Here is a 23,136-nt window from a genome sequence, read left to right as displayed (position 1 = left end):
GCATATAAAAAAATTACCACTGTGGGATCTGTAATAATCTTTCCTTGTTGGTCCTGTTCCACCGTGAATTTCTTAAGACGCATCAAACACAAGCTAGGCCTTGTCCACCGTCCGCATCGATCTCTCCGGTACAATCTTGCCAGATATATCAATAATAAATTTCTGCGATCCAGCAAGGACAAGGTCTTTTTCTTCCTACTGCGTAAGGACGTGGATCCCGCTTTTTACAGGAAGCTGATGGAAAATCCACGCAAGCCGGTTGCTCCGGCCCCTAGTGAAGAAGAGCGGGTGAGTACGGTCTTCAACATGGGCAAAAAACGAATAATGAACGCTTTTAGGAGTACTAAGGAGTCTCCGTATTTTAAGAGCATCACTACCGCAATCCAGCAGAATTTCATCTACGATGAGGAACAGGCCGCCAATTTGGCCGCACAGGTGCCTGATGATGCCCAGATACTGCTCTATAGAACCTACACCCGGTACATGAACGGCGAATTCGTCACCGACGTTTCAGGCTGTATATTTTGTCCCGGAGTGATGAATCGGAAAAACAAGCTCATGATGTCGCTGGTACACCGTTTGTCCAAGTCCAACGTCTCGTCTTCTACTGTTAACCAGATAGAAACGGAATTGGAGGACTCCTTGACACACCCAGACACTAAAGGCCTCGACTCCGATACTGCCTCGACCGTGTCGTCTGGGTCACAAACTACTGACTCTTCTCCCGCCCACGATACAATCCGCGACCGCATGCAGGGAATTATGGCCAGAACGATCCCAAAGACTCCACTCAACATCACTCTGTACTCGGAGGACCAAACGGACTCGCTGCTGGGTGCCAATCTGTATTCCGACAGCGTTGGTGCGTTCAATATTTCGGTGGCATCATCATACAAGCCGTCTTTTATCTCTGTATCGTCTGTGGACAACCCAAACATTACTCAGACACAGGAAGCCAATGTGATTGGGTCGAAGGGAGTGAGCGTCATTACAGACATAGATGATACGGTCAGAATTACGGGTGTGTTGGGCGACAAGCGAGAATTGTTCAGAAATGTGTTTGCCAAGGAGTTTAGTGAATGTGAGATCCCGCGGGTTGCTAACTGGCTGCAACAGCTAAAATCTAAATATCACTGTCCAATCCATTATGTGTCGAACTCGCCATGGCAGATATACAACATAGTGTCTGGATTCATGGATTATGTCGGCTTGCCGGTCGACAGCATTAGTCTGCGTCAGTATTCAGGCAACCTGATAGCATCTTTTACAATGCCCTCCGCAGAACGGAAAAAAGACTCGCTTATCAAATTATTCAAGGACTTCCCTAATAGAAAATTCATTTTGATCGGGGACGCTGGAGAACAGGACGTGGAGGCTTATGCACAACTGGTGAAGCTTTTCCCCACGCAGGTTCTTGCAGTCTATATTCGTGCTTTGAACGGTGCATTTTCGTCCAACGGCGATGACGTCAAGGTGTTGAAAGAACTGCAGAGCGTACTGGCTCTTCGAAATCCCGCCACAGATGCCAAAAAAAAGAAGTTTTCGCCGATCCCGCCTCCAAAGCCAAAGGTGTTACAGGGAGAACCGTTAAGATCGACAGACTCCTCCAAAGACCACAGATCCTACAGAGATACACTACGGTCCCCTAAACTCCATCGGGAGTTCATCAAGACTCAAATATCCAACACGCTCTCGCATTCCGCAGACTATATACCCTTGGATACACCACCGCTCCCCAAGCGCAGCTACATGAGGAGTGACAACAGTCTCTCGAACACCAAGTCGCCGTCGCCGTCACCACCCCCAGTTCCGCGTCGCCCGACGGACTCTATGCGCTACGCGCCACACTCGCCAACCAAAAGCTTCTCGAACTCGCAGCAGCAAGCAGAAAGCCCCTCGGATGAGTACACTTTTGATCGGAAAAAGGAACTGTGGAAAGAGCGCGTGTACCATGTTGTGAGCGAGTATCCGCCAGAGGTCGATTTCCGGTTCTGGTGGGACGCCGCGGACGTGATGGATGCTTCGTTTAGCGCCATCAAGAGAGCCAAATAGGCGATCCACCCAATTAACTTGCATTATTTTCCTCAAAAAATGCATTCTTTCCATCTCCGTAGTCCTTAATGTTCTCGTGCTCCACCTCGTCAAGAGCAACACGGAACTGCGACATGTCAATCTCCGTGCCCTTCTCGCCCGTATCTTCCTCCTTGTAGAACTTGTCTGCAAACTTCTTGATGATAATCTCTCTTCCTGTGAGGGCCTTCTTGGCCGTCTCGCTCTGCTTCTCTTTTTCCTGTGTATGTTTCTTCTTCCATTCTGCAAACGTAGCTGGAGTGATTGGCGTCAGCTTGTCTCGTGGCAGCTTGTCTCTCTCCGTCTCTATGAAATCTTCCAGCGTGATCTTAGGCTGTGCCTCCAACGCCATTCTCTCTAGCCGTCTCTGCTCCTTAGTCTTGAGCACGAAGCCTGGCGGAAGCGAGTGTCTGTACTTACACTCCTTGCCCTGCTTGGGGTCAGAGTCCGGACACGTCCAAAACCATCCATACTTGCCGTCCTCGACCGCAGAAATGAAATGCTTGCACACCTTGTCTGTGGTGGTCTTTGGGTTTCCATGCTTCGACAAAATCACCTTTCTGAGCTTCTCCTCGTCCCAGTTGTCCATTGTGTCGTTTCTCTTCTCCTCGTCCTTGTCGTCCGAGTAAAGGTCCCTCTTGGCAGCCTTCCGGCCAACAGCAAGATCGTGACTAAATTTACAGTTCTTGCCTCTGGTGCATGCTCCCGCTTTGAAAAACTCACAGAGGATCGACTTTGGATCCACTCCAAACGGCACTTTTTGCGTGGGGATCGAGGACTGGAGCAGTTTGGCAGCCTCCTTCTTAGCCTCCTCGGCAGCCTTCTTCTCGGCAGCACGCTGCTTGGCCATAGCCTGTGCTTTCTTGTCTGCAGCCTGCGCAGTGACCTGGTTCACATACTGCTGCACCTTCTTCGACTTGTTCTTGTTTTTCAAGCCAAAAGTCTTATCTTCTAGCTGCTTCTGCACCTTCTTGGCGTTCTTCTTCTTTTCCGCGTCCTTCTGGGCCTTCTGGGCCTTCTTTGGCGGCATGGCTAGTCAAAGTTTTTCCAAACTTTTTTTTTCCAATCTTCGTGAGGAATTAAATCTTTGCACAGCCAGACAGACATGCTCACCCACGCTGATTTCGCAATCCAGAAATTCTCTTGTTCCTAATATGTTGGCACTTAGACTTAGATCCTGTTCCAAGAACATTCCCCTGGCTCGAGGATACCACCGATTCGCCACGAACTGCCACAAAGGCTCCAGAATGAGAACAGAGTTTCGTCTAGCGCTGGTTTCGGGCCTCCTCCTGGCCACCTCCTACGTCTCCCTCACAAATAACAATTTGCGCTCCGACTCTCTGCCGGCCCAGGGGGCCAGTAGTACGGAGCACAGACAGCTGTTTTCGGCATCCACAAACTCTCTTAGCGGGATTTCGGCCCAGCAAAACAAACAGGGCATCTATCTACTGAGCGATGCCGAGGTCAGCAGAAGGCTGAGACAATACGAAGAGTCGTACCTGGTCAACCGCGGAAAGGGCGTGATTCGGTACGATATCTGTCAATTGCCTAGCAACAACCCAATTGAAGACGACCGCAGCGAGAAGCTCGTCCAAGTTCCAGTCCAGGACAGGGAAAACAACAATGCGCGTGTCGAGACAGATTGGCACTTCTGGTCCATTTTCGATGGCCACGCCGGTTGGAACACGTCTGCCAAGCTTCGTGACAGCCTTCTAGACTACGTGGTCAACGAGCTGGACCAGGCTTACAAAATCAGCGACAAGAACCTCAGGCTGATCCCGTCGAGCGAAACAATAGACCGCGCGATCAAGCAGGGCTTTCTCAAGCTGGACGATGAGATCGTCAACAAAAACGTGCAGAAACTGCTTGAAAACCCGTCCAACAAGGCCGGGGCAGCCGAGCTGCTGATGCCTGCTCTCTCTGGCTCCTGTGCCCTGATGTCGTTCTACGATACCCATTCGCGCAGCCTCAAGGTGGCTGTCACTGGCGATTCGCGAGCTCTTTTGGGGTCTCTGGACGATCACGAAAACAAGTGGACTGTACGGGCCCTCTCGACAGACCAGACAGGTTCTAACCCAACAGAAGTGGCCAAGCTGCTCAGCGAGCACCCAAACGAACCCAACGTGGTGAGAAACGGCCGTGTCTTGGGATCTTTGGAGCCAACCAGGGCATTCGGCGACGCCAGATACAAATGGGCCAAGGACATCCAGACTAGGGTGGCCAATCAGTTCTTTGGCAGACAGCTGCCCGCCAACCTCAAGACACCTCCGTATGTGACTGCCGAGCCGGTTATAACGACACACGAGGTTTCGCCGGCCAAGCACGATTTTCTGGTGATGGCTTCCGATGGATTGTACGAAATGCTGACCAACGAGGAAATCGTGGGACTGGTAGTGCGGTGGATGGAGAAAAAGAAGATGGTGAGACCCAAGAAGTCGTTGATGGATACGTTGTGGCCGAGCTCGAAAGATAAGCTGCCTCTGGTGGAAGACGTAACCGACCAGAGCTCGAAGAGCAAGCAGAGAGTACAAACAAGACGAAAGTCGAACGAGGTCGGATTTCTACTGGAAGATGAAAATGTGGCCACACATCTGATTAGAAACGCATTAAGTAACGGGGGTTCGAAAGAGGAGGTGAACATGCTGGTTAGCATTCCTTCTCCATTGAGCAGGCGCTACAGAGACGACCTGACTGTGAGCGTGGTTTTCTTTGGAGAAGGAGACAAGCACGAGAAGTATTCGTCGAACAGTGCTTTGGAGATCAACCAGGAGGCCACCAAGGGCGGATTGACGATGAAGGCGAAGTTGTGATAAAGATCAGCAAGCGCAGTTGCCGGCCCCTCCGGACTCGTCGACAGGGGCGTTGAGGTCTATTCTTCCGACCGAAGAGGGCTCGTCCTGGGGTTTTGACGTCTCTTCCGGAATCTGTTTTCCAATTGCTGTGAACACCTCGTTGACGTTGAAAGCGGTCTTGGCACTGGTCTCAAAAAACAGCAATCCTTCCTCGTCGGCCAGAGCTTTGCCCTCTTCGACAGAGACGCTTCTGCGGCCCTCGATCTCCTCGCCCGTCTCTGGGTCCACCACCAGGTCGTACTTGTTGCCGACCAGAGCAATCACGATATTCTTTGAGGCCTGTTCGTGCAACTCTTTAACCCAATGCCTGGCTTTGATGAAGCTTGCTGGCTTTGTAACATCGTACACAACCAGTGCTGCTTGCGCGTTTCTGTAGTATAGCGGGGCCAGATTGGCAAATCTCTCCTGGCCAGCGGTATCCCATATCTCGAACTTGATGGTCTTTGTTCCAATAGTGCACCGCTGGGTGAGGAACGCAGCGCCGATGGTGGGCTCTTTGTTTTCCTGGAAGTCGTTCGACACGAATCGCAGCACCAGCGAGGACTTTCCGACGGCTGCCTCGCCTAGCAGCACAAGTTTAACAGACGTTTGTTTGGACATGAGAAAATAAATTATAGTATAAAATGAGAAAAAGATTAGTGGCGAGGGTGGCGGAGCAGACAATAAGTTGGCGGAGCGGCGCACACTTCTCTGGCGAGCTATGTCCACAAGATGTCTCTACTGTCTATTTACTGTACTAGATGGGTCCAGCCTTTGGTTGCGCCTTGGGCTATGCTACTGGTTGCTTGGCCGCTTAGCTGGCTGTGCATTAAAAATTCCAAATAGGAAACCGAGAGAGAAAAAAACCGATCTCAAACAAAAAAGGGGGTAGTGGTGCTGTTGAGAATGTCCACTATATAAAGGCGGCCGGACCGCCCTGGTGGGGGCAATGCCGTTGTATATTCCTCTGGGCGCCAGGAACTGCAGCCATCTTCGGTTTGTACTCCCCAACGGGATCAATGTCCTGTTGATTTCCGACCCGACACAGGAGACAGCCGCATGTAGTCTTTCCGTGGCCGTTGGCCATCACTCGAATAGCAAAGAGACGGTTGGATTGGCTCATTTTTGCGAACACATGGTATGCGTGAGCTCCAGGGAATATCCAGAGACAGACTTGTGCAAGAAGCTTGTATATTGCAGTGGTGGCAGATGGAACGCTGCGACGGTGGGAGAAAAAACGTCCTTTTTTTTCGAGGTGCCGGCTTTCAACAGCGACGGGACGCCGGATCTTGGTGTCTATGAGGAAGTTTTGGGTGTATTTTCCTCGTGCTTTAGAAGTCCTACATTCAACAAAGATTACGCAAGACGGGAGATTATGGCCATCGACAGCGAGCACACAAAGAACTGTTCTGTGGTAGGAAAGATGGCCCATCACGGTCTGCGGCTGCTTGCAAGCCCGGAACATCCGTTTCACCGTTTTAGCACAGGCAACTTTGACACTCTTTTCAGGGGCAGGGAGGCCAGCTTGCACGACGAGCTTGTGCGGTTTTACGAGCAAAATTACCAGGCTTGGAAAACAGGCGTGGTTCTGATGGGCCCCCAGTCGCTCATTGCTCTCAAGAAGCTGGCAATCGCAAACTTCTCGGAATGCATGCCGTCCCAAAGGACAGAAACGAGCAACGTTCTCAAAACCTGCTGGGCTCCCGTTTACTCGTCGCCCGTTTTCACAGAGTTGGGGAAAATGGTTTTGATCGAAAGCGCTAATACTACGCCTACTTTGAGGATATGTTTCCCGTTTACGACAGATAGCAAGGAATTGCTTATCTTCGCCCATGCGTGGAGTTATCTGATGGGCAGCGAAAGCGAAGTCTCGTTCAATTCGGAGCTTTTCAGAGGAGGTTTGATCAAAGGATCGTATTCTTCCTGTCCTCTGATTACATTCAAGGACCGTCTTTTGCAGCTCGAACTGAATCTGACCATAGCCGGCACAAGAGACCACCAGAAAATATTCGAGTATCTCATTCGGTACACCCAGGAAGTGTTTTCTCCCGATCCGAAGCGCGTCAAGAGAATGGCCAGGCTGATGTCGCAGTTCAACTCCATTGAGCTCTACAATTTTCTCCACCACGACACCGAGGCGTCCGCTTGCTCACGGTGCCGGAGCCTCGGCCAGCTTCTACTTGAAGACGAGCAGATCCATTCTGAGTGGCTACTGAAAAATGCTCCTTGCTGGGGTTTCAGCGACGCTGGTTATGACGGGTCGTATGAGGAATCTCTGGAGGCACAGACATGGTGGAAGAAGAAATCGGAACAGTTCTGTGCGCTAATGCGCTCGACAGTGTGCAAGAAAAACATGTTAGCTACCCTGGTAGCTCCCGGCGATTTTCTGGCACAATTTGGAAAGCAAGAGTACGAGGTCGATCCATACTACGGCTTCAATTACAAAATCTTGCCAATAACATTCTCCCAGTCCGATTTTCAGGTGAGGCTGCCACGGCCCAATCAGTTTGTGGTTGGCCAGATTGACAACCAGACAGGTCTATATGAGCTCTTGAGATCTACTCTGGAGTCAAGCCGCACTTTTGTCTATGCAAGCAAGGAGGAAACGACACCTCCAGAGCTGGTCCATTCGTCTCAAGAAACCCAGCTCTGGTTGAAACGAGACCGTGACAAATACCGTGGAAAAGCCTACTTTAGTTTCGAGATTACCAATGTCACCATTGAGCCTAGTGTGCAGTCAACCTTGTCACTGGAGATTTTTTGTGACATAGTCAAAGAACTGCTTCGCGAAACGCTTTATCCTGCTCTGGAGCTGTGGTATGCTTACGATCTGTTCCACTCAATGAAGGGCACCTGCGGCTTGGTAATCCATGTCTCGGGTTCCACTGTGGGGATCCACAATATTCTCGAAATAATGACGAACAAGCTGCGAGAGGTGAGCGATAATTTCGTGTCGTTAGTGACGCCTTCGATGTTCCGCCAGTCTCGCATCAGGATCAAAATGAAGTATGAGAATTTGCGAACGCTGCGGTCTCATGAATTGGCATCACTAGGCCTTCTTTCTGTACTTGAGCCAGGAACCTGGCCCTTGGAAGATCGTCTCGAAACTCTCGAGGAGCTGGACATCCAGACGGTAGCCACAACGGCCAAGGCCACGTTTGAAAGCTGCCAGTTGATAGCACTTCTTCACGGCGACGTCTCAAAGTTGGACTACCAGCGCACGGTAGACATTTTGAAGACGCTTGTGACGGAGTTTGCAGCGCCTCAGTACAAACAGTTGCACACACTGTCGCTTCCGCACGGCTGTAACTACCGGATCCACGGTTTCTCACCAGACGAGACCAATGCTCTGGTATATTATTTGCAGCTTGGAGCACGCAAAAACACAAGGGACAGATCGCTAGCAAGATTTGTGGCGTACATCTTGTCGACTTTCTTCACGACAAAGATCAGAACTCAATACCAGCTGGGATACGTTGCGTTTGCTGGGCTTCGTACGCTCAAAGACACTGTGGGAGTTCATGTGACTATCATGAGCGGTGACCATGAGCCGTTGGCCCTAGATGCAAAAATAGACGACATTGTGGCAGAGTGGATACGGGAGTTCGAAAAGAACAGCAGCAAATATGCAGAGATTGTCCAACAGTTCATAAAGTCGCTGAACCATCCCGTGAACGAGAATTCATGTCTGACCTTCGGAACTGTGGGCAGGAGCCTAGGTGACGGGAAGCTGATCAAGGAGCACCAGAGTTTCTGGAACCAGATACTGAACCAGTCACTCAATTTTTCCGCCTCTGGCGAAGATCAGATCGATGTTGCTGTGATTGAAAATCTGCGGTTCTCTAGCCTCATCAAATACCTCAAGACAAAGCTGGTTTCTGAGGAGCGGTCAAAGCTCTCTATTATGCTTTCGACCAGGTTCTCGCATGAAGAAGCAGCAATAAAACTTCGGCCCATACGGTTGCAGACGTTTCTCACTGGAGCAGGCCTTCCCATCAAGCGGGAAAAGCTGGAACAACTTTTGGCGCAAGCAGGAGACTCGCAAGCACAGCTTGCAAGACTTTTATTCAAGCATTACCAAGAGCAAGGAGGCTCACTACGGTTGATTTCCACAACGGTAATGAAGCTCACTAAAGACGTATTTGCGAGATCTAGAAAGGCGGACACCCCAAGGACGTCGTCGACTGAGATTACTAACTTGGAGTCATGGAAATGCCATATGCAAGAGCAAATCGCGCAGAATTAGCTCTGTTTCTTTCTTGCTACCCAGAACTCGCACCTGTACTTGAACCCGCCCAGTGAGCGTGGGTCGCTGCCATACGTTGTTTCAATGTCGGACTCCCTCTTTACAAACTCGAATCCAACTTTCTGCACAAGGTCGATCAGGTCGTCTCGAGATAGCTCCAATCCTCTCACTGGCGTTGCGACCTGCTCCCAGTCGCCGTTTTCGTTTTTCTGTGTGTTCATGGTGACAGTCTCGTCTTCCTCGTAATGCCACAAAAGCGGACCAAAGTTGACCCAATACCCGTCGTCTGCCAGACAATGGTGCACGGACTGCAGGTATTCGACAATATTCGACGCGGTGTCGAGAAAAAAACATGTTGCAACCACTTGGAACCTCTTGGAGTTTTGCTGGCGAAACTCGGCGGCCTGGGGATCGTTCGTGTACACGTCGCTGATCCGCGGCAAACTAGACGGGCCGTACAGGTCTACAAATGAGCCTGCCACCATTGACATCAAATCGGCGACCGGGATTTCAGGGTATTCTTTATTGATAAGGGAAATGTCGCCCGGATTGAAATCAGGAATGTACACTTGACGGATCTGGTCTGTTCTTTTGCTGACGTTGGAGCTCTTATGCAGATAAGGACAGATGACGAAGTTGTTTTCGCAAAACGAGTGATTGACTATGAAGCTGGAGTTGGTGAGCATGTGGTACGAGAACTCGTTTCCCTGGGTGCGGAATCCTCTTCGCACAAATTCCACTACCAGTCTGCCTAATCCCGAGCCAGGCACGAGAACCTCCACGTTCTGTCTGTTTACAACATCTGGGAACAGGTTCTCGCACTCTTGCAAAATGCGGCCAAAAGATGACGCTCGCTCCTCAGCGCACTCCGCAGACCACTCTCTCGCGAATTGGACTAGTATGCTGCGCACTTTGTCCAGGTCCTGGGCCGAGCACTCTGCCCACACACCTGGTTCTGGCTCTGAGCCCCATATTGGAGCCACAGTCATAGCAATCTGCTCAAGAAACTGCGCGTTCAAATCAACAGAATGCTCCAAATAGCGGATATGCTGATCCATCCATGGGAAAAATGCCTGCTCTTCTTTGGTCAAGCTCCTGTATTTCAGCTTTTTGGGAGCTACCACTTGCTTCACGGCCCACGATTTGTAACTCTTGTGAGCCGAGAAAACAGAGGTCAGGGCTTTGTATTCTGGGTCCATAAATTGAAAATGCTGATTTAATTTAATAAATTATGAATAATAATTTCACATTTTTTTTATTACTATTTCGCGTCCAATTTTCTCTCCAACGCTTTCACAAGCTGAGTCAACTCGTCCAATTTATGGTAAATTTCGTAGTTTTCCCATGAAACACCCGCATTCTTGCTAAGCTCAATAGGAGGAACAAGCCTGTCGAGTCTAGCTTCCCAAGCTTTGAAACTCTTTGCGAATCCAGGGTCCTCCTGCTCGGCCCTTCTCTGGGTCTGGATCGAGGCCCTAATGCCATCTCCGTTTTCATCGTTGTGGTCGAAACCATCGGTGAGATCCCAAGGAGTGTCTTCCTCGTTGTTGTCGTCAGCAACCTTCCTGTTTCTGTTGTACTCGACTCGTTTGGCAGCTTGGACCTCGTAGCTGGCAATAAACAGCAGCGCAGGAAGATAGAGCACAACCATCACCTTGTCACACAGCGAAAGATACAGTCTTCTATCGAGCCACCAGCTGAACGGCAATTGCAGGAACACTGTCTCCACGAGATTCAAAGGCGGACAGAAAGTCTTATCGTCTGGAGCACGCACGTATCGGAGAATCTTAGCCGAGTATTGTGCAAGGTATTCGTCTGTTGCGTTTCCAACAACGTCTCCATACGCCTGCGAGTACAGGGCAATGAGAATGTTGAGCAAGACCAAAACCACAATGAAGGTGTAGGCGTAGTAGAGAATGGCTCCGTACGGGTATGCAAAACGCTCAATGGTGTCGAAGTTCGGGCCGCCAAGAACCGTCTGAACCATCGTGGTGGTCAAGAATGACGTGAGCTCTCTCTTCCCGTCTGCCTGGTCCAAACCGATAAACGCCTGAAAGAAACCCACGGTGATGATGGCCAGTAAGAAGAAAAAGATAAACGACTCTCTAATCATCTTCTTGACCACCACTATCATGGTTCCGCAAAACTGCAACACGTCAAGATACAGCAGTAGGCGAGACCACATGAACGGAGCAGCCAGCGACAGAAGTCTGTAGGAAATCACGTTGACCTGGTCGCGTTTGTCTGGAGAATGGGCAGCCAACGCAATGAATCGCGTAGAGGCGGACGCAATAACGATGGCATACAGCACATCGTTGAACACGTTAGAAAACTGCATGTAGTAGTAACCCACATGGTAGAACTTGACCAGCTCGTCCAGCGCAAATCCCAGGGTGAACAGATAGAACACCACCTCGACGGCTCCCAAATGGGAGGAGATGGTGTCTGTGTTGACAATAAAGGTGAAAAGCGCCAGATACAGGACCGAAAAGGTGATTTCCAAAATGTTCTGGTACAGTGGGGTTTTGATTCTATCCGGGTCAAAGTGCTTGAGGAAGTTTGTGTTTCCTGTTCCCTTGAACAGGACGTAATTGGAGGAATCTGTAGACGACTGGACGATCCAGCCCCTCCATATCCATTTCAGACATCTCTGGTAGCCGCCTGACGAGATGATGATAGTGGCATGTGTGTCCACAGCCAGCTCCAGAGCATTTTCAGGCGCAGAGTCCACGTCGTGAAGGTTGATGGAGTATCTGTTGCAGAGCATAGAGATAAACAGGTACTTCTCGTCCTTTTCACGCTCGATCAGTGTGGCGGCGATTTTCTGTGCCGCCAGCATCCTGCTTGCGTACAGGGTGTCGTCAGACAGCTCCTTGATGGTCAGAGAGTAGTACCATTCGCTGACTTTTAGCAGACAGAACACGAGACACGCCTGGTACCGTCTGCGGGACGAGCCTTCACCACCTGCGGCGTCCAGCACCGCGTCGATCAGCTTGTCTGTCAAAACAATGGAGTCCAAGCCAAGGATCTGCTCTTCTTTCAGCGGAATAGGTATAACCTTGTCAATAAGGGTTTTGAGGTTGATGGAGATCCTCAGAACCTGTCTTGGCGATGGAGGCAGGTAATCACTGCACTCTTCGTCCTCGTAAAGCGGTAGAGCGACCGACATGGGGAAAAAAAGGAGACAATCTCTTTTTTCAACAAGCAGGAATTTCAGTAGGGTCCTGTTCTATTTATCTATTTTCGACGCGACGCGACCAAAAAAAGTTATCAACCATGTCGTTTGATTTTCTTCCTGCAGAGCTGAGAATCCAGGTCCAGGACGTGGTAAACGCATATCCGCCGGCGGAAGAGGTTTTCCGAGCGATCATCGACCATGTGGGCGGGACAAAGCGCCGCAAGCTGGACTCCGACGCCGACGTCCTGCCTACAAGTCTGGCTGGGTCGCACATCGTGTTGCAGATCCCAGAGCTGTCTGTGCAGTCGCCGATCCGCAAGAAACTCAATATTGTGTTTGGCTGTTTTCCCGGCGAGCGCAAGGTGTTTTTGGCGCTCACCAAAAGCCTCGAGTCGAAGCCAGAATTGCTCATCACAGATCTGTCGGTGAATAATATTCGGTTTGCTGTTGTTTTGGACGTGCCCGAGAAAAGACAATACAAAACACTACTCATCACCTACGATGCCAACAAGGGCCAGATGTACAAGAACGACCCGATCCTGATCCAGTTCAACAACGACGAATTGAGCGAGCAGTTTGGCCCGCTGCTGGACAAGATCGACCTGACAGACTTTCTACAGCAGCAGTTCCGAACGTTCGGGTTTGATCTCGTGAAAGGATTTGGCCCGCAGTGTTTTTTTGTGGACGCGTACAAAGGGTCTAAAGAGGGCTATCTGTACTTTCTTCCCAACCATGTGATATTCGGCTTCAAGAAACCAATCCTCATATTCGATTCCACCAACATCGAGTCCATCACATACACTTCAATCACGCGGCTCACGTTCAATGTGACACTGACACTACTGCCGGACTCCGAGCGACACGAGTTCTCCATGATCGACCAGAAAGAGTTCGAGAAGATCGACCAGTACGTCAAGAGCAAAGAGCTGAGAGACAGGTCGATGACGGACGAGCTCAAGGCCCAGAGGCAGCTCAAGAACAATACCGACAACCCTGGCGCTCTTGCAGAGGCCGCCAAGCTTGTGCCCGGAGGCAGTCAGATCGTCGGCAAGGACGACGACGACGAAGAGGAGGACGAGAACTATCAGAGTGATGAGAGCAGCAGTGATGACGGCTCGAGCGGCGATGAGGAGCAGGAGGAGGCTGCTGAAGTGGACGACTTGCAGGCAGAGCTGAATAATTTGCAAGAGGACTATGAGGACCTGGGCTATATTGATTTCGGGAATGAGGATGAACCAGAGCCAGAATGAAATAAATAAAATAGATAAATAAATAGGTTAGGTGTTGCTGCGATGCAGCTCACGCCGTCTTCTGTCTCTGTTCCTTAAGTTTCTTCAATCTTTCCTCTATAATGTCATCGTTGTTCCTAACCCACTTCTCAAACAGGTACCCAAATCCTACCCAGGCTCCACTAGAATAGACATATCCCATTGGAGCATACGTGAAACTCACATTCCGCAGAGCTTGCTGGTATGCCCTTGCAAAAGCCCCGAAAAGCGCCCATCCAGCTAGATTCGAAAGCATAACAAATAAGGTTATCTATTTTCCCCTCATCATGAAATATTTATGACCCGCAAATTCAGGTGACAGAAAGGGGAACGACAATTTAAAGGATACATCTGAGCGGGATAGTTTTCTAAGCATAAATATCCTTTTTTCTAAATATACCCAATGTTTTTCTCACAAGGAGCAGAGTTTGAGTTTGAGGAAACATTCATGGTCGTCAACGGCCACGATGTCTCGCTTCCCACGTTTATATCGTACGTTCTGGACTGGGCATTCTACATAGTTATCCTTTTGGGGGCCATTTTTTATGGGGTGTTTGGAACGCCACGGACAAGCGACTTTGACGTTAAGGACCCATCGATCATGCACATGTACGTTCAGGAGGCAAAGACTCTAGCCCCAATCTGGCTGCTTGTGGTCATGGCCGTTGTGGTGCCAAGTTTGGCTGTGGTTCTAGCGGGCTCTTTAGTCACCAAGCTGCCCCCTTCTCGCAAGGCATGGGATATCCACTGTGCGCTGCTCGCAATGTTAGGTGCCTCTGCATTCCAACTGTTCACTGTGGTTATTCTGAAAAACGTTTCTGCGCTTCCTCGTCCCGACTTTCTTACCAGATGCGTTCCTTTCACATTTGCCTCGCAGCAGTTGGGCTCGCTGAGTACAATCGGAATTTGCGCGAACCCGTCACACAGACTTATTTTCGAGGGATTGAGAAGCTTTCCAAGCGGCCATGCGTCGACAATCACCACTACATCCGCCGTCCAATTTCTGTTCACCGCCGGAAAACTCAATCTGTTTGACGGAAGAGGTCTATCCTGCAAAAGCATCATCTCCTTGATGTATCCTATAATCATTTCATCTACTATTGCGTTTTCCAGAATTTCTGATAACAGACATTTTGTTCGTGACGTGGTGGCAGGGATGGGTGTGGGCATTTTGTACGGCGTGCTATTTTACTCTCTGTACTTCCCCTTTCCGCTGATGGCTGAGAATCTAGGCAGAGCTTATCTGCCCCGCAGATTTGGTGTGAATGACTTATTCAATGGAGTAGGCGGTTTTTGGAAAGTGCCGGATCTGCCCGGCGCCCCAACGGACAGAACAGAAGTTCCTGGCTACTACCAGGAACAAAATCAGAAAGACCAAGCCCCAGTGCCGTCACCACAAACAGAGCAAAAACCTCCACCGACCCGGATAAGCATTGACACGTCCAAAGTCACCACCAAACTCAATGATCTGGCACAATCGTTGCGGAAATGAGTAATGTCGCTATTAGAGTTGACTATTTGCCGATGCAGAAATTTGCAAAAATCGATCCCAAAATCTCTTCTACCCCGATGGCCTCGCCAGTGATCTTTCCGATACCCTCCATGCTAATTTTGAGCGCCTCAGCGGCGAGGACCACGTCGTTGGATTTAGAATGCATGTAAAACTCTTCAAATCCAAAAAGCAGATCGTGTTGAATAATGTTTTGTACTCTGCTAGACACAAAAATCGGCTCGTCCTGGGTCCAATGATCAAGCTTCTGCGTTATGGTATTCAAAAGATCGTGTATACCATCTTTGTTGCGACAACTGATGACTTTGATCTCCTTTGGCTCAAATTCCTGTTCTAGTTGCGCTACCAAGCTTCCGACCTGGTCAGGGGTAACCAGATCACTTTTATTCAGAACTATCAACAACTTCTCTTTATCACATGAACGAATATGGTCTTTCATTTCTTTCTTCAACTCTAGAGGGGTGCACGGGAGGAGAACCAGGTTTAGATCTGCTTCCGAAGTCTTCATTTTCGCTCTTCTAATTCCTTCTTGTTCAATTTGGTTTTCGGCATTTCTGATCCCTGCTGTATCGCCAATCACGACTTTATATCCATTGATGTCTAGAGGCACCTCGATCGAGTCCCTAGTCGTGCCTTCAATCTCGCTCACAATGGCCCGGTCTTCGTTAGCGATAGTGTTCAAAAGAGATGATTTTCCAGCATTAGGCGGGCCTGACAGCGTAATCTTGAACCCATCCACTAATGTCTGTGACCGCTGGACTCTTTCCAGGTACCTTCTTACTTCGGTTTCTAGTGATTTGATATCAGACTCTGCTCTTTCGAACAATTGGCCGACTTCTTCAATGTCATGCTCTTCTCCAAAATCTATTAATGTCGTGATGAGGGCGTATGTGTTCAAGATTTTCTCCCGCCAATGGTGGAATAGTTCTTTGGTTTCTCCCTTCATGGAAGCTAGGGACAAAGCTCTTTGTCGTTCAGTTTCTGCGTGGATCAGACTATTAATGCCCTCGACCTGGGTAAGATCCATTTTACCATTCTGGAACGCCTTTTTGGAAAAGTCTCCAGGCTCTGCTGGCCTTATTGGGTTTGCAGGAGTGTGCAAGAGGTCCAGGCTTTCCATTATGCACTTGATCACTGCGGTACCTCCATGGAGATGAAGCTCGAGCATATCTTCTCCGGTATACGAATTTGGGCCTTTAAAATACAGAACTATGGCCTCATCTAGAAGAACTTTGGTTTTAGGGTGGTAGAGCTTGGCGAGAGTGGCTATTCGTGGTTTGGGCTGCTGTCTGGCCGTTAAAGCCTGATATATCGATACCGAGGACGAGCCGGTGATTCTGACGACGGCTATGGCCGATCGAGCGGGGTACGTCGACAATGCATAGACCGTGGGCAGCGCTACTGACGAAAAGTGTCTTTTGACGGACCCAAAAGTGAAAATCATCACGGTTGAAAATAATTGTTATTAGACATCAACTATTTAAGGCACCGATCTACACCTTAGACCTGGTAGTTGGGTATCAGGTGGGCCGGCTATTAGAAGGCAAGGATAGGACTGAGGATATCTGGTGAAATAGCAAAGACTTCAGGTAACTGGGGTCATGAGCGCAACATGACAATAAACGAGCGAAGTTGGTTTTTGGCGTATAAGGAGCGAAACGTCGGAGATTCCGAGCAAATTAGGTGATGGTACAGCAGCCAGAGGCTGAAGTTTCTTTGAGCAAGAGACTGGCACGAGTAGCAATTTCGAAAACATCGTCCACCGCTTCTCCTGTCAATGAGGAGCACTCGACGTATTTTCGGGCGCCGATGAGACGAGCCACCTGTTCGGCCTTTTCTTTTCGGACATATTTCTGGTCATAGTATTCGTCTGTGCCATCATCTTCGGGCCTGAGGTCCTTTTTCAGCCCAACCAGTATGAGGGGCGCGTTCGGACAGTATGTTTTCACCTCCTGTGCCCATTTCATGCCTGCGTTATCTAGAGAATCGGGAGCGTTCAACGCAAACCCAATCAGAATGATGTGCGCTTTTGAGTATGACAATGGTCGAAGCCGTTCGTACTCTTCCTGGCCTGCAGTGTCCCACAGGGCCAAGCGCACGGGCTTGCCATCGACTCTGCAATCTGTTGCGTAATTTTCAAACACCGTTGGGTGGTATTCTGTTGGGAATTCCCCGAGGGTGAACACGTACAGGAGCGATGTCTTACCGCAAGCGCCGTCTCCCACAATGACGATTTTCCGCTTGATGACGTTCTGAGACATTGGACTAGGGAAATATGTCAATTAGGGGAATCGTCCATAAAATTAGACATTGAAATTTGGAAAAAAATTATTTTTTCCAGGGTAGCAGCAGGCCAGGATGTCAGAAAATGGTTAGATACAGGTTGCTTATATAATGAGCCTTAAAACCCGATATTCCACGTATTTATGCTCACGTCGGTCGCGACAGGTGACACCTTCACCAACGCGGGCGTTGCCAGTTCGTCGTAGATGATGTCGAACGCGACGCCCAGCTTCTGGCTCACCTTGGACGCGAGACTGTCTGCGAATTGATCCATTGTCAGGTCCAGACTGTACGAAGACAGCATTGCCTTACGGGTGCATGTGTAGAGTAGATTTGCCGGATAACACTGGTTGTCGGCAACCAGCGTTGCAGTTGCTTTGATCGTTTCGATCTGCACCGCCTCAATCTGAGCCGGCGAAAGCGCAGACGGCTTTGACCAGATGGAAGAGGGGCCCCAGATGGACTTTTGCGATGCCGGCAGGTCCCATATCGAGCTGTTGATGGACGGGAACGGTTCCTTGAGCTGTGGGAGCGAGTCTGGGAACAGGTCCAGCGTGGAGAGCTGTGGCACCGTAAGGGAGGGCAGCTGCGGTTCCGGGAAGTCAAACAGGCTATGTGGCGGGTTCTGGGGGAGGGAGGACTGCGCGACGGGCTGTGTGGCCGGCACTGGTTCGGGAGCCGGCTTGTCGACAGGTATGTTCAGCTTCGAGAGCAGCTGGCTGAGCTGTTCCGCGGAGTACGACACCGGGGCGGAGGCGGAATTGCCGTCGACAGAACTGTTGGCGGGTGCGCACAAGCCATTTGTGGGTGGCTGGGCGCTGAGAGCAGCCTCGCGCTCCTGGCGCTCCTTCTCGCGTCGCTTCTCCTCCTCCTTGCGCTGCTTCTCCTCGCGCCGGCGCCGTTGCTCCTCCTCGCGGCGCCGCTGTTCCTCCTCACGCTTGCGTCTCTCTTCCTCCTTGCGCCGGCGGCCCTCTTCGGTTTTTCGCCGCATCTCCTCCTGGTGTATGCGTTCCTGCTCAAGCTTGTCCTCCTGGCGCTTGCGGCGCTCCTCCTCCTTGGCCAGCTGCTGCAACCGCTTCTTTTCTTTGAGCTTCTCCTTCTTGCGGCGTTCCTTTTCCTCCTTCTCCTTCTTGCGGCGCTCCTCTGCCTCCAGCTCTTCGATCAGCTGCCGCGTGCTGTCCTCGGCCACTTTCTCCTTGTAGGCCGCCACCAACCGCCCGCTGATGATCCGCGCAATCACCACCTGCAGATACCGGTACGCGTTGTGAAGCTGCTTGCGTTGCCGCTCGCTCTCGAGCTCGTACTCCTCGTCATAGTCGTACTCCTCGTCGTCGCCGTCGTCGTCAGGTCGGAGACCGCGCTCCTCGTCCAGCTGCTCCACCAGATCAATGAACGAGCTGCCATTGTTGTTCAGTATATCGTCGGCCACACGGCCGATGTCCTGGATCGTTGTCGGGGCCGGCTTCGGGTCCTCAAGCCCCAGCATCTCGTGCACCAGGGCCGAGCTCAGCTCGAGATCCTCGTTCGCAGTCATGCGCATTGCATGGTACAGCTTCTCCAAATCGCGCTCAAACGCCTTTTTCGGCCCGCTGCAGCCCCGGCAGTTGCACCCGGGCGGGTTCTCGTGTACAACCTTGTACACCTCGGTATACTCGACGTTGAGCAGATCGCGGCGCTTCTGCTCGTCCAGTTGCGTCCAGAACTCCCGCACTTGCTCGCGCTCCTCCACGCTCGGCAATGTGCCGCTCCAGTACAATTTCTCGTGCGTCATGGGCGGCTGGTGGTGCACGCACTCGTCGTAGTCCTCGTCGTAGTCCTCAAAGTGCTCCGAGCAGTTATCGTGGTCGCACGAGTGACAGTAGTCGTCATCACTGTGCTCGGAATGACTGTGTGCATCCGCAGAACTCAGCTCGCTCAGCTCGCTCACCACAACGTCGCCGTTCTCGCCTATCTTGATAACCCTCGACTCCGGATACTCGTCTTTCTCGTTGTTGAGCTGGACCTGGACCTTCACTTTTGCGCCAGCATGGGTTCTCGCTTGCGGTTTCATGCGGACAGAGTGCCCTTCGTAGTCAAAGTGCACGTTCTCGCCCGCAATATAACTCATGCTTAACACAAAGAAAGCTTTAGCAGGACACAATTTTTCATGGGCCGGGTAAAAGTGCATTTCTAACCGTTACCTACTGCTCTCTATTTACCATCCACCCTGGCGGCCTGGCCCTCCAAAGCCTCCTTGGGGACCCCCGAAACCGCCCTGTGGGCCACCATAACCGCCAGGTGGGCCATTAAAGCCTCCCTGGGGACCGCCCGGAGGACCTCCAAAACCGCCCTGGAAACCGCCCTGGAAACCTCCGTGCGGGCCTCCGTGGGGAGGTCCCTGGGGCCCGCCAAAGCCACCTCTTTGCTCACCGTAGCCCCCTGGACCGCCTGGACCCCCGTGGTGGTGCCCCCCATAGCCACCCTGCTGGTGCTCCCATTTCTGCTCAACCTTGTCCTCGATCTTGTTGGCTGCAAATGCTCCGAGCAAGCCACCGGCAATGCCTCCCAGTTTAGAGTGCGAGCCACCTAGCTTGGATCCTCCATACGCTCCAGCAGCGCCCCCCACAACAGTCGAGAGAAGGCCCCTGTCGCCGTCTGCGCCAACCTGTTGCTGTTGTCCTTGTTGTTGAGGCTGTTGATATTCGCCTTGTTGGCCCGATGAGTAGAATTCGTTAGCAGACATGAGCGTTAATGAAGGCTGGACTAGAGGCAGACGTGGTCTATTTATACCTGGATCAGTTGCAAGCCGAAACTCTTCGGGTTACCGTTTTCGGCTGTGGCTACGTGTTTCACGTTCCCAGGCGCAGCAAACGCCGATGACCTGTGGAGGGCGGAGCGAGAGTATGTGGGAGAGGCGCCCCCACATTATCGTTCCAGGTTCCTTGGCCCAGTTGGTTAAGGCATCGTGCTAATAACGCGGGGATCAGCAGTTCGATCCTGCTAGGAACCATTTTTTTCACTCCGCAATACTTTCCTTCCATGCAGCATGCGCCCGCCCTTCTTTGCTGCATGTGGCCGCTTTTTTTTTACCAACCTTACACGTAATGAACATTTAGTACTACATAGCAAGTTTACTGCTGGTTCTCGTGCTCGGCCCATTGAGCCTCAGCTTCTTCAGTCTGGTGCTCTTCGTAGACATCGTCGACAGTCTGGTGCAGAGAAAGAGCAGGCTCTTTGACGTAGGAATTGTCCAAAGTCCAGGAAGCCAGAGCATTCTCAGCATCGATGATGATCTGCTTAGATGCCTCGTAGCCGTCGTACGCAGGTCTGGTCTCACCAGGAGTCACTGGAGAGTCGTCTAACAGCTCGAGCAGAGCCTTTCCGTAGCTGGCAATCAGAGCAAGCTTTTCAGAAAGCTCTCTCAACGCGTCAAACTGGTACAGGAAAGAAGCCTTCAGTTTTTCTCTCGTGATGTTGGACAATTGCGCCTCAGCAACAAGCGACTCGGCCTCGGCCCTGACGAGCTCTTGCTCCAAGATTGGGATCTTAGGAGACTGAGGATCCTTGTACTTCAGGTGAGCAATCTCGTCGGTGATTTTCTGTTTCCGGTCTCTCGATGGCTGAACAGAGGCCTCAATGTTTCTGATGCTCTTGAGGGTGATTCTGTACAGGTCGTACTTGTCGATAAACTGGTCTTCCAGCTCACCAATCTCATAGATCAGAACTCCCAATTTGTCGGTGACGTCCGAAACATCGTCATCATTCTCCTCTCCCCAGAGAGAGAGCTGCTTGGCGACAGCCCTTCTCTCCCTGGCGACAAGCTCGACGCTTCTTTCGAAATTCTTCTCAATCTTGATCAACTGAGAGAGTTTCTTTGAGAGCTCTGGACCAAACGATCCAGCAGCAGACTTCCTGATGGAGGAAGCAATGGAGGTGGTACCAAAGAATTTACCCCTAGTATGGTTAGTTGAAAAAACGCGTGCCGACGACTTACTTGGTGCTCGATGGAGGTGGTGGCGGAGTGGCCAACTGGGAGGCCGTTGGGGCTCTGGAAGATCTCAAAGAATAAGTTCTGTGCATTGCAATAGCGATGAGTTCAAATACCTTTGGAAATAAAGTTCTTTATCAACTCTAGCAAGTTAGTACACTTTCAGGTGTTGATTTCCTTATGCGACCATTTGATTCCGCATTGGGTTAAAAGGGCGCAACACTGTTGCTGTGGCAGTGTCCCATAATTTTTGCTTCTTCTTTGGGAATATTGTGGCTTCCAGATTGGGACCATTGCATAACGTAATTGCTGACTTCACAATTTCAGATCTCCAGAGCCCACAAGCAAAAATTTCACACCCTTGCACGCTTTGCACCGGGCAACTCGTGCAACTGCTCTCTTTTAACGCCTGTCGCAAGACTGGCCTTCTCTAAAATCCGCTCGTAGTCCTCGCGTAGTCGCTCGTACGCCGTCTGTAGCTTGTCCATCTTGTCCGCCTTTTCCAGTTCGCCCAACGCGTCTCTGTTCTTCAGGTACAGCCTCTTTTTGATCTGTAAACGCACATTCTTTTCGCTCAGGTTCTCGACACCACCTTTCTTGTTCTGCAACATCCACAATAGCGTCATCTCCACGCATCTCTCAAATTGCCTGCGGTCCATTTTGTGCACTGCAACCTGTTTTTCGATCCACGCCTTGTCAATCGGCAGCTTGACGCCGTTAAGAAAGTCTGCCCTGTTGAGTCGCTCTAGATCGCAGCGGTCGCGCAGGTCATCAAACGCCTCGCTTGGATCTTCCACGGTGATTTCCTTGACTTTGTCGTCTGCAAGCCATTCGTCCACCATGCAATTGTATAGGTTTTTCCCGTGGCCCTTTAATTGGTATGGAGGAAGCACAATAAACTGGCTGATTTTCTTGCGGAATTGTAACTCCAGAGTCTCTGAAGCGTCGTGAACAGCCGTTCCTGGGTGTTTCCAGTGGGAATAGGCCGTGCTGAATCCGACAAATGACTCTTTCTTCCCCTCGGGACACTTATAGATCGCGTAGATCTCCCACACATCGTCGGTGCTGTCGATGTAGGAGCCGGCCTCGATGAACAACAGGACGAAGATCTGGATTCGCAAGTGCAATTTGAGCCCATTTGCATCGTTGAGCTTGAACTTAAAGATCTTGTACGTTTCGCCATCGACCTGGTATGTATATACTGGCTTGCCCGGGATTTCGAAGTTTTCCTCTTCAATTTTGTTTAGCCACAATGCCTCGTCCTTGACAACTGTTTCCTTGGGAAGAAACTCCAATATCGTCTTCTCAACATCCTTCACATCATCAGATAGCTTCTTTTCGAATTTGATGCCGAGAAATGGGTACATGGACCGGCAGTCAAAAGCAAGGTCGATTCGGAGGCCCTTGTACCCGAAGATCTGTTCGGAGTCTCCAAAGATCGGGTACGTGAATGTGGGGTTGAAAGTAAACGCGCCCTCTGGCTCTGCCAGCGACACGTGGAGGGCCTCGTTTGAGGACGTGGTCCAGCTTGATGGCTCGTAATCTGGTAGAGACATGAAAATAAGAAAAAATAAAATTAAAATGATTTTTCAGACCTGTGCAACGATGTTGATATTTTCCGGCTGCAGGAGCTCCCATTTGGACCGCCCATTCATGCCAATTGGCTCCAAATATACCACACTATTTGAGCAGAGCTCAAGGAGGTTGCTGAACTGCTGAACGGCGGCCTTTCTCGAGCACAGTCCCACCAGCACGTCAAAACTGATCTGCCTCAGATCAGACC

General features: G+C 50.8%; 15 protein-coding genes and 1 non-coding gene across 16 annotated transcripts; 6 read left to right on the top strand and 10 right to left on the bottom strand.

Annotated features, from left to right (window-relative positions):
* Positions 1–58: 58 nt before the first annotated feature.
* OGAPODRAFT_95800 (uncharacterized protein) lies at positions 59–3,100 on the bottom strand (the record flags this gene model as incomplete). Its single annotated transcript, XM_018357816.1, has 1 exon — positions 59–3,100. The coding sequence occupies one exon, from the start codon at positions 3,098–3,100 to the stop codon at positions 2,066–2,068; it is 1,035 nt and encodes a 344-aa protein (XP_018208625.1). The 3' UTR covers positions 59–2,065.
* OGAPODRAFT_14723 (uncharacterized protein) lies at positions 307–2,052 on the top strand (the record flags this gene model as incomplete). The annotated part of the gene is made up of 1 exon (XM_018353431.1): positions 307–2,052. The coding sequence occupies one exon, from the start codon at positions 307–309 to the stop codon at positions 2,050–2,052; it is 1,746 nt and encodes a 581-aa protein (XP_018208626.1).
* A 182-nt stretch (positions 3,101–3,282) lies between the features above and the next one.
* OGAPODRAFT_103146 (uncharacterized protein) lies at positions 3,283–5,542 on the bottom strand. The gene has a single exon (XM_018353157.1). The coding sequence runs from the start codon at positions 5,520–5,522 to the stop codon at positions 4,887–4,889; it is 636 nt and encodes a 211-aa protein (XP_018208624.1). The 5' UTR covers positions 5,523–5,542; the 3' UTR covers positions 3,283–4,886.
* On the top strand, positions 3,283–5,545 carry OGAPODRAFT_17390 (uncharacterized protein). The gene has a single exon (XM_018355085.1). The coding sequence runs from the start codon at positions 3,318–3,320 to the stop codon at positions 4,878–4,880; it is 1,563 nt and encodes a 520-aa protein (XP_018208623.1). The 5' UTR covers positions 3,283–3,317; the 3' UTR covers positions 4,881–5,545.
* Positions 5,546–6,036: 491 nt separating this feature from the next.
* Positions 6,037–9,089, top strand: OGAPODRAFT_95797 (uncharacterized protein; the record flags this gene model as incomplete). The annotated part of the gene is made up of 2 exons (XM_018357815.1): positions 6,037–9,039; positions 9,075–9,089. 2 exons carry the CDS (start codon positions 6,037–6,039, stop codon positions 9,087–9,089), a joined length of 3,018 nt encoding a protein of 1,005 aa, XP_018208622.1.
* Positions 9,046–10,346, bottom strand: OGAPODRAFT_103143 (uncharacterized protein; the record flags this gene model as incomplete). Its single annotated transcript, XM_018353156.1, has 1 exon — positions 9,046–10,346. The coding sequence occupies one exon, from the start codon at positions 10,344–10,346 to the stop codon at positions 9,144–9,146; it is 1,203 nt and encodes a 400-aa protein (XP_018208621.1). The 3' UTR covers positions 9,046–9,143.
* Positions 10,347–10,408: 62 nt separating this feature from the next.
* OGAPODRAFT_103141 (uncharacterized protein) lies at positions 10,409–12,316 on the bottom strand (the record flags this gene model as incomplete). Its single annotated transcript, XM_018353155.1, has 1 exon — positions 10,409–12,316. One exon carries the CDS (start codon positions 12,314–12,316, stop codon positions 10,409–10,411), a length of 1,908 nt encoding a protein of 635 aa, XP_018208620.1.
* Positions 12,317–12,389: 73 nt separating this feature from the next.
* On the top strand, positions 12,390–13,863 carry OGAPODRAFT_17389 (uncharacterized protein). The gene has a single exon (XM_018355084.1). It carries the CDS (start codon positions 12,424–12,426, stop codon positions 13,573–13,575), a length of 1,152 nt encoding a protein of 383 aa, XP_018208619.1. The 5' UTR covers positions 12,390–12,423; the 3' UTR covers positions 13,576–13,863.
* A 133-nt stretch (positions 13,864–13,996) lies between these two features.
* On the top strand, positions 13,997–17,378 carry OGAPODRAFT_95793 (uncharacterized protein; the record flags this gene model as incomplete). The annotated part of the gene is made up of 1 exon (XM_018357814.1): positions 13,997–17,378. One exon carries the CDS (start codon positions 13,997–13,999, stop codon positions 15,083–15,085), a length of 1,089 nt encoding a protein of 362 aa, XP_018208616.1. The 3' UTR covers positions 15,086–17,378.
* On the bottom strand, positions 14,075–17,378 carry OGAPODRAFT_17388 (uncharacterized protein). Its single transcript, XM_018355083.1, has one exon. The coding sequence runs from the start codon at positions 16,545–16,547 to the stop codon at positions 15,108–15,110; it is 1,440 nt and encodes a 479-aa protein (XP_018208617.1). The 5' UTR covers positions 16,548–17,378; the 3' UTR covers positions 14,075–15,107.
* On the bottom strand, positions 16,783–17,364 carry OGAPODRAFT_25506 (uncharacterized protein; the record flags this gene model as incomplete). The annotated part of the gene is made up of 1 exon (XM_018355309.1): positions 16,783–17,364. One exon carries the CDS (start codon positions 17,362–17,364, stop codon positions 16,783–16,785), a length of 582 nt encoding a protein of 193 aa, XP_018208618.1.
* Positions 17,379–17,465: 87 nt separating the features above from the next.
* On the bottom strand, positions 17,466–19,493 carry OGAPODRAFT_95790 (uncharacterized protein; the record flags this gene model as incomplete). Its single annotated transcript, XM_018357813.1, has 1 exon — positions 17,466–19,493. The coding sequence occupies one exon, from the start codon at positions 19,491–19,493 to the stop codon at positions 17,505–17,507; it is 1,989 nt and encodes a 662-aa protein (XP_018208615.1). The 3' UTR covers positions 17,466–17,504.
* Positions 19,494–19,580: 87 nt separating this feature from the next.
* OGAPODRAFT_10301 (uncharacterized protein) lies at positions 19,581–20,108 on the bottom strand (the record flags this gene model as incomplete). The annotated part of the gene is made up of 1 exon (XM_018353150.1): positions 19,581–20,108. One exon carries the CDS (start codon positions 20,106–20,108, stop codon positions 19,581–19,583), a length of 528 nt encoding a protein of 175 aa, XP_018208614.1.
* A 193-nt stretch (positions 20,109–20,301) lies between these two features.
* Positions 20,302–20,375, top strand: OGAPODRAFT_t80. The gene has a single exon. It is a non-coding gene; the product is annotated as a tRNA-Ile (tRNA).
* A 90-nt stretch (positions 20,376–20,465) lies between these two features.
* OGAPODRAFT_17386 (eisosome component) lies at positions 20,466–22,807 on the bottom strand. The gene is made up of 2 exons (XM_018355082.1): positions 21,360–22,807; positions 20,466–21,319 (listed from the first exon to the last, which is right to left on the bottom strand). Exons 1-2 carry the CDS (start codon positions 21,443–21,445, stop codon positions 20,497–20,499), a joined length of 909 nt encoding a protein of 302 aa, XP_018208613.1. The 5' UTR covers positions 21,446–22,807; the 3' UTR covers positions 20,466–20,496.
* Positions 21,707–22,909, bottom strand: OGAPODRAFT_52698 (uncharacterized protein; the record flags this gene model as incomplete). The annotated part of the gene is made up of 1 exon (XM_018355754.1): positions 21,707–22,909. One exon carries the CDS (start codon positions 22,907–22,909, stop codon positions 21,707–21,709), a length of 1,203 nt encoding a protein of 400 aa, XP_018208612.1.
* Positions 22,910–23,136: the final 227 nt, after the last annotated feature.

Source organism: Ogataea polymorpha (assembly GCF_001664045.1).
Source record: "Ogataea polymorpha strain NCYC 495 leu1.1 chromosome Unknown OGAPOscaffold_7, whole genome shotgun sequence".
NCBI lineage: Eukaryota > Fungi > Ascomycota > Pichiomycetes > Pichiales > Pichiaceae > Ogataea > Ogataea polymorpha.
Note: the sequence above shows the minus strand (reverse complement) of the source record. Positions and strands in the feature narration are given on the sequence as shown.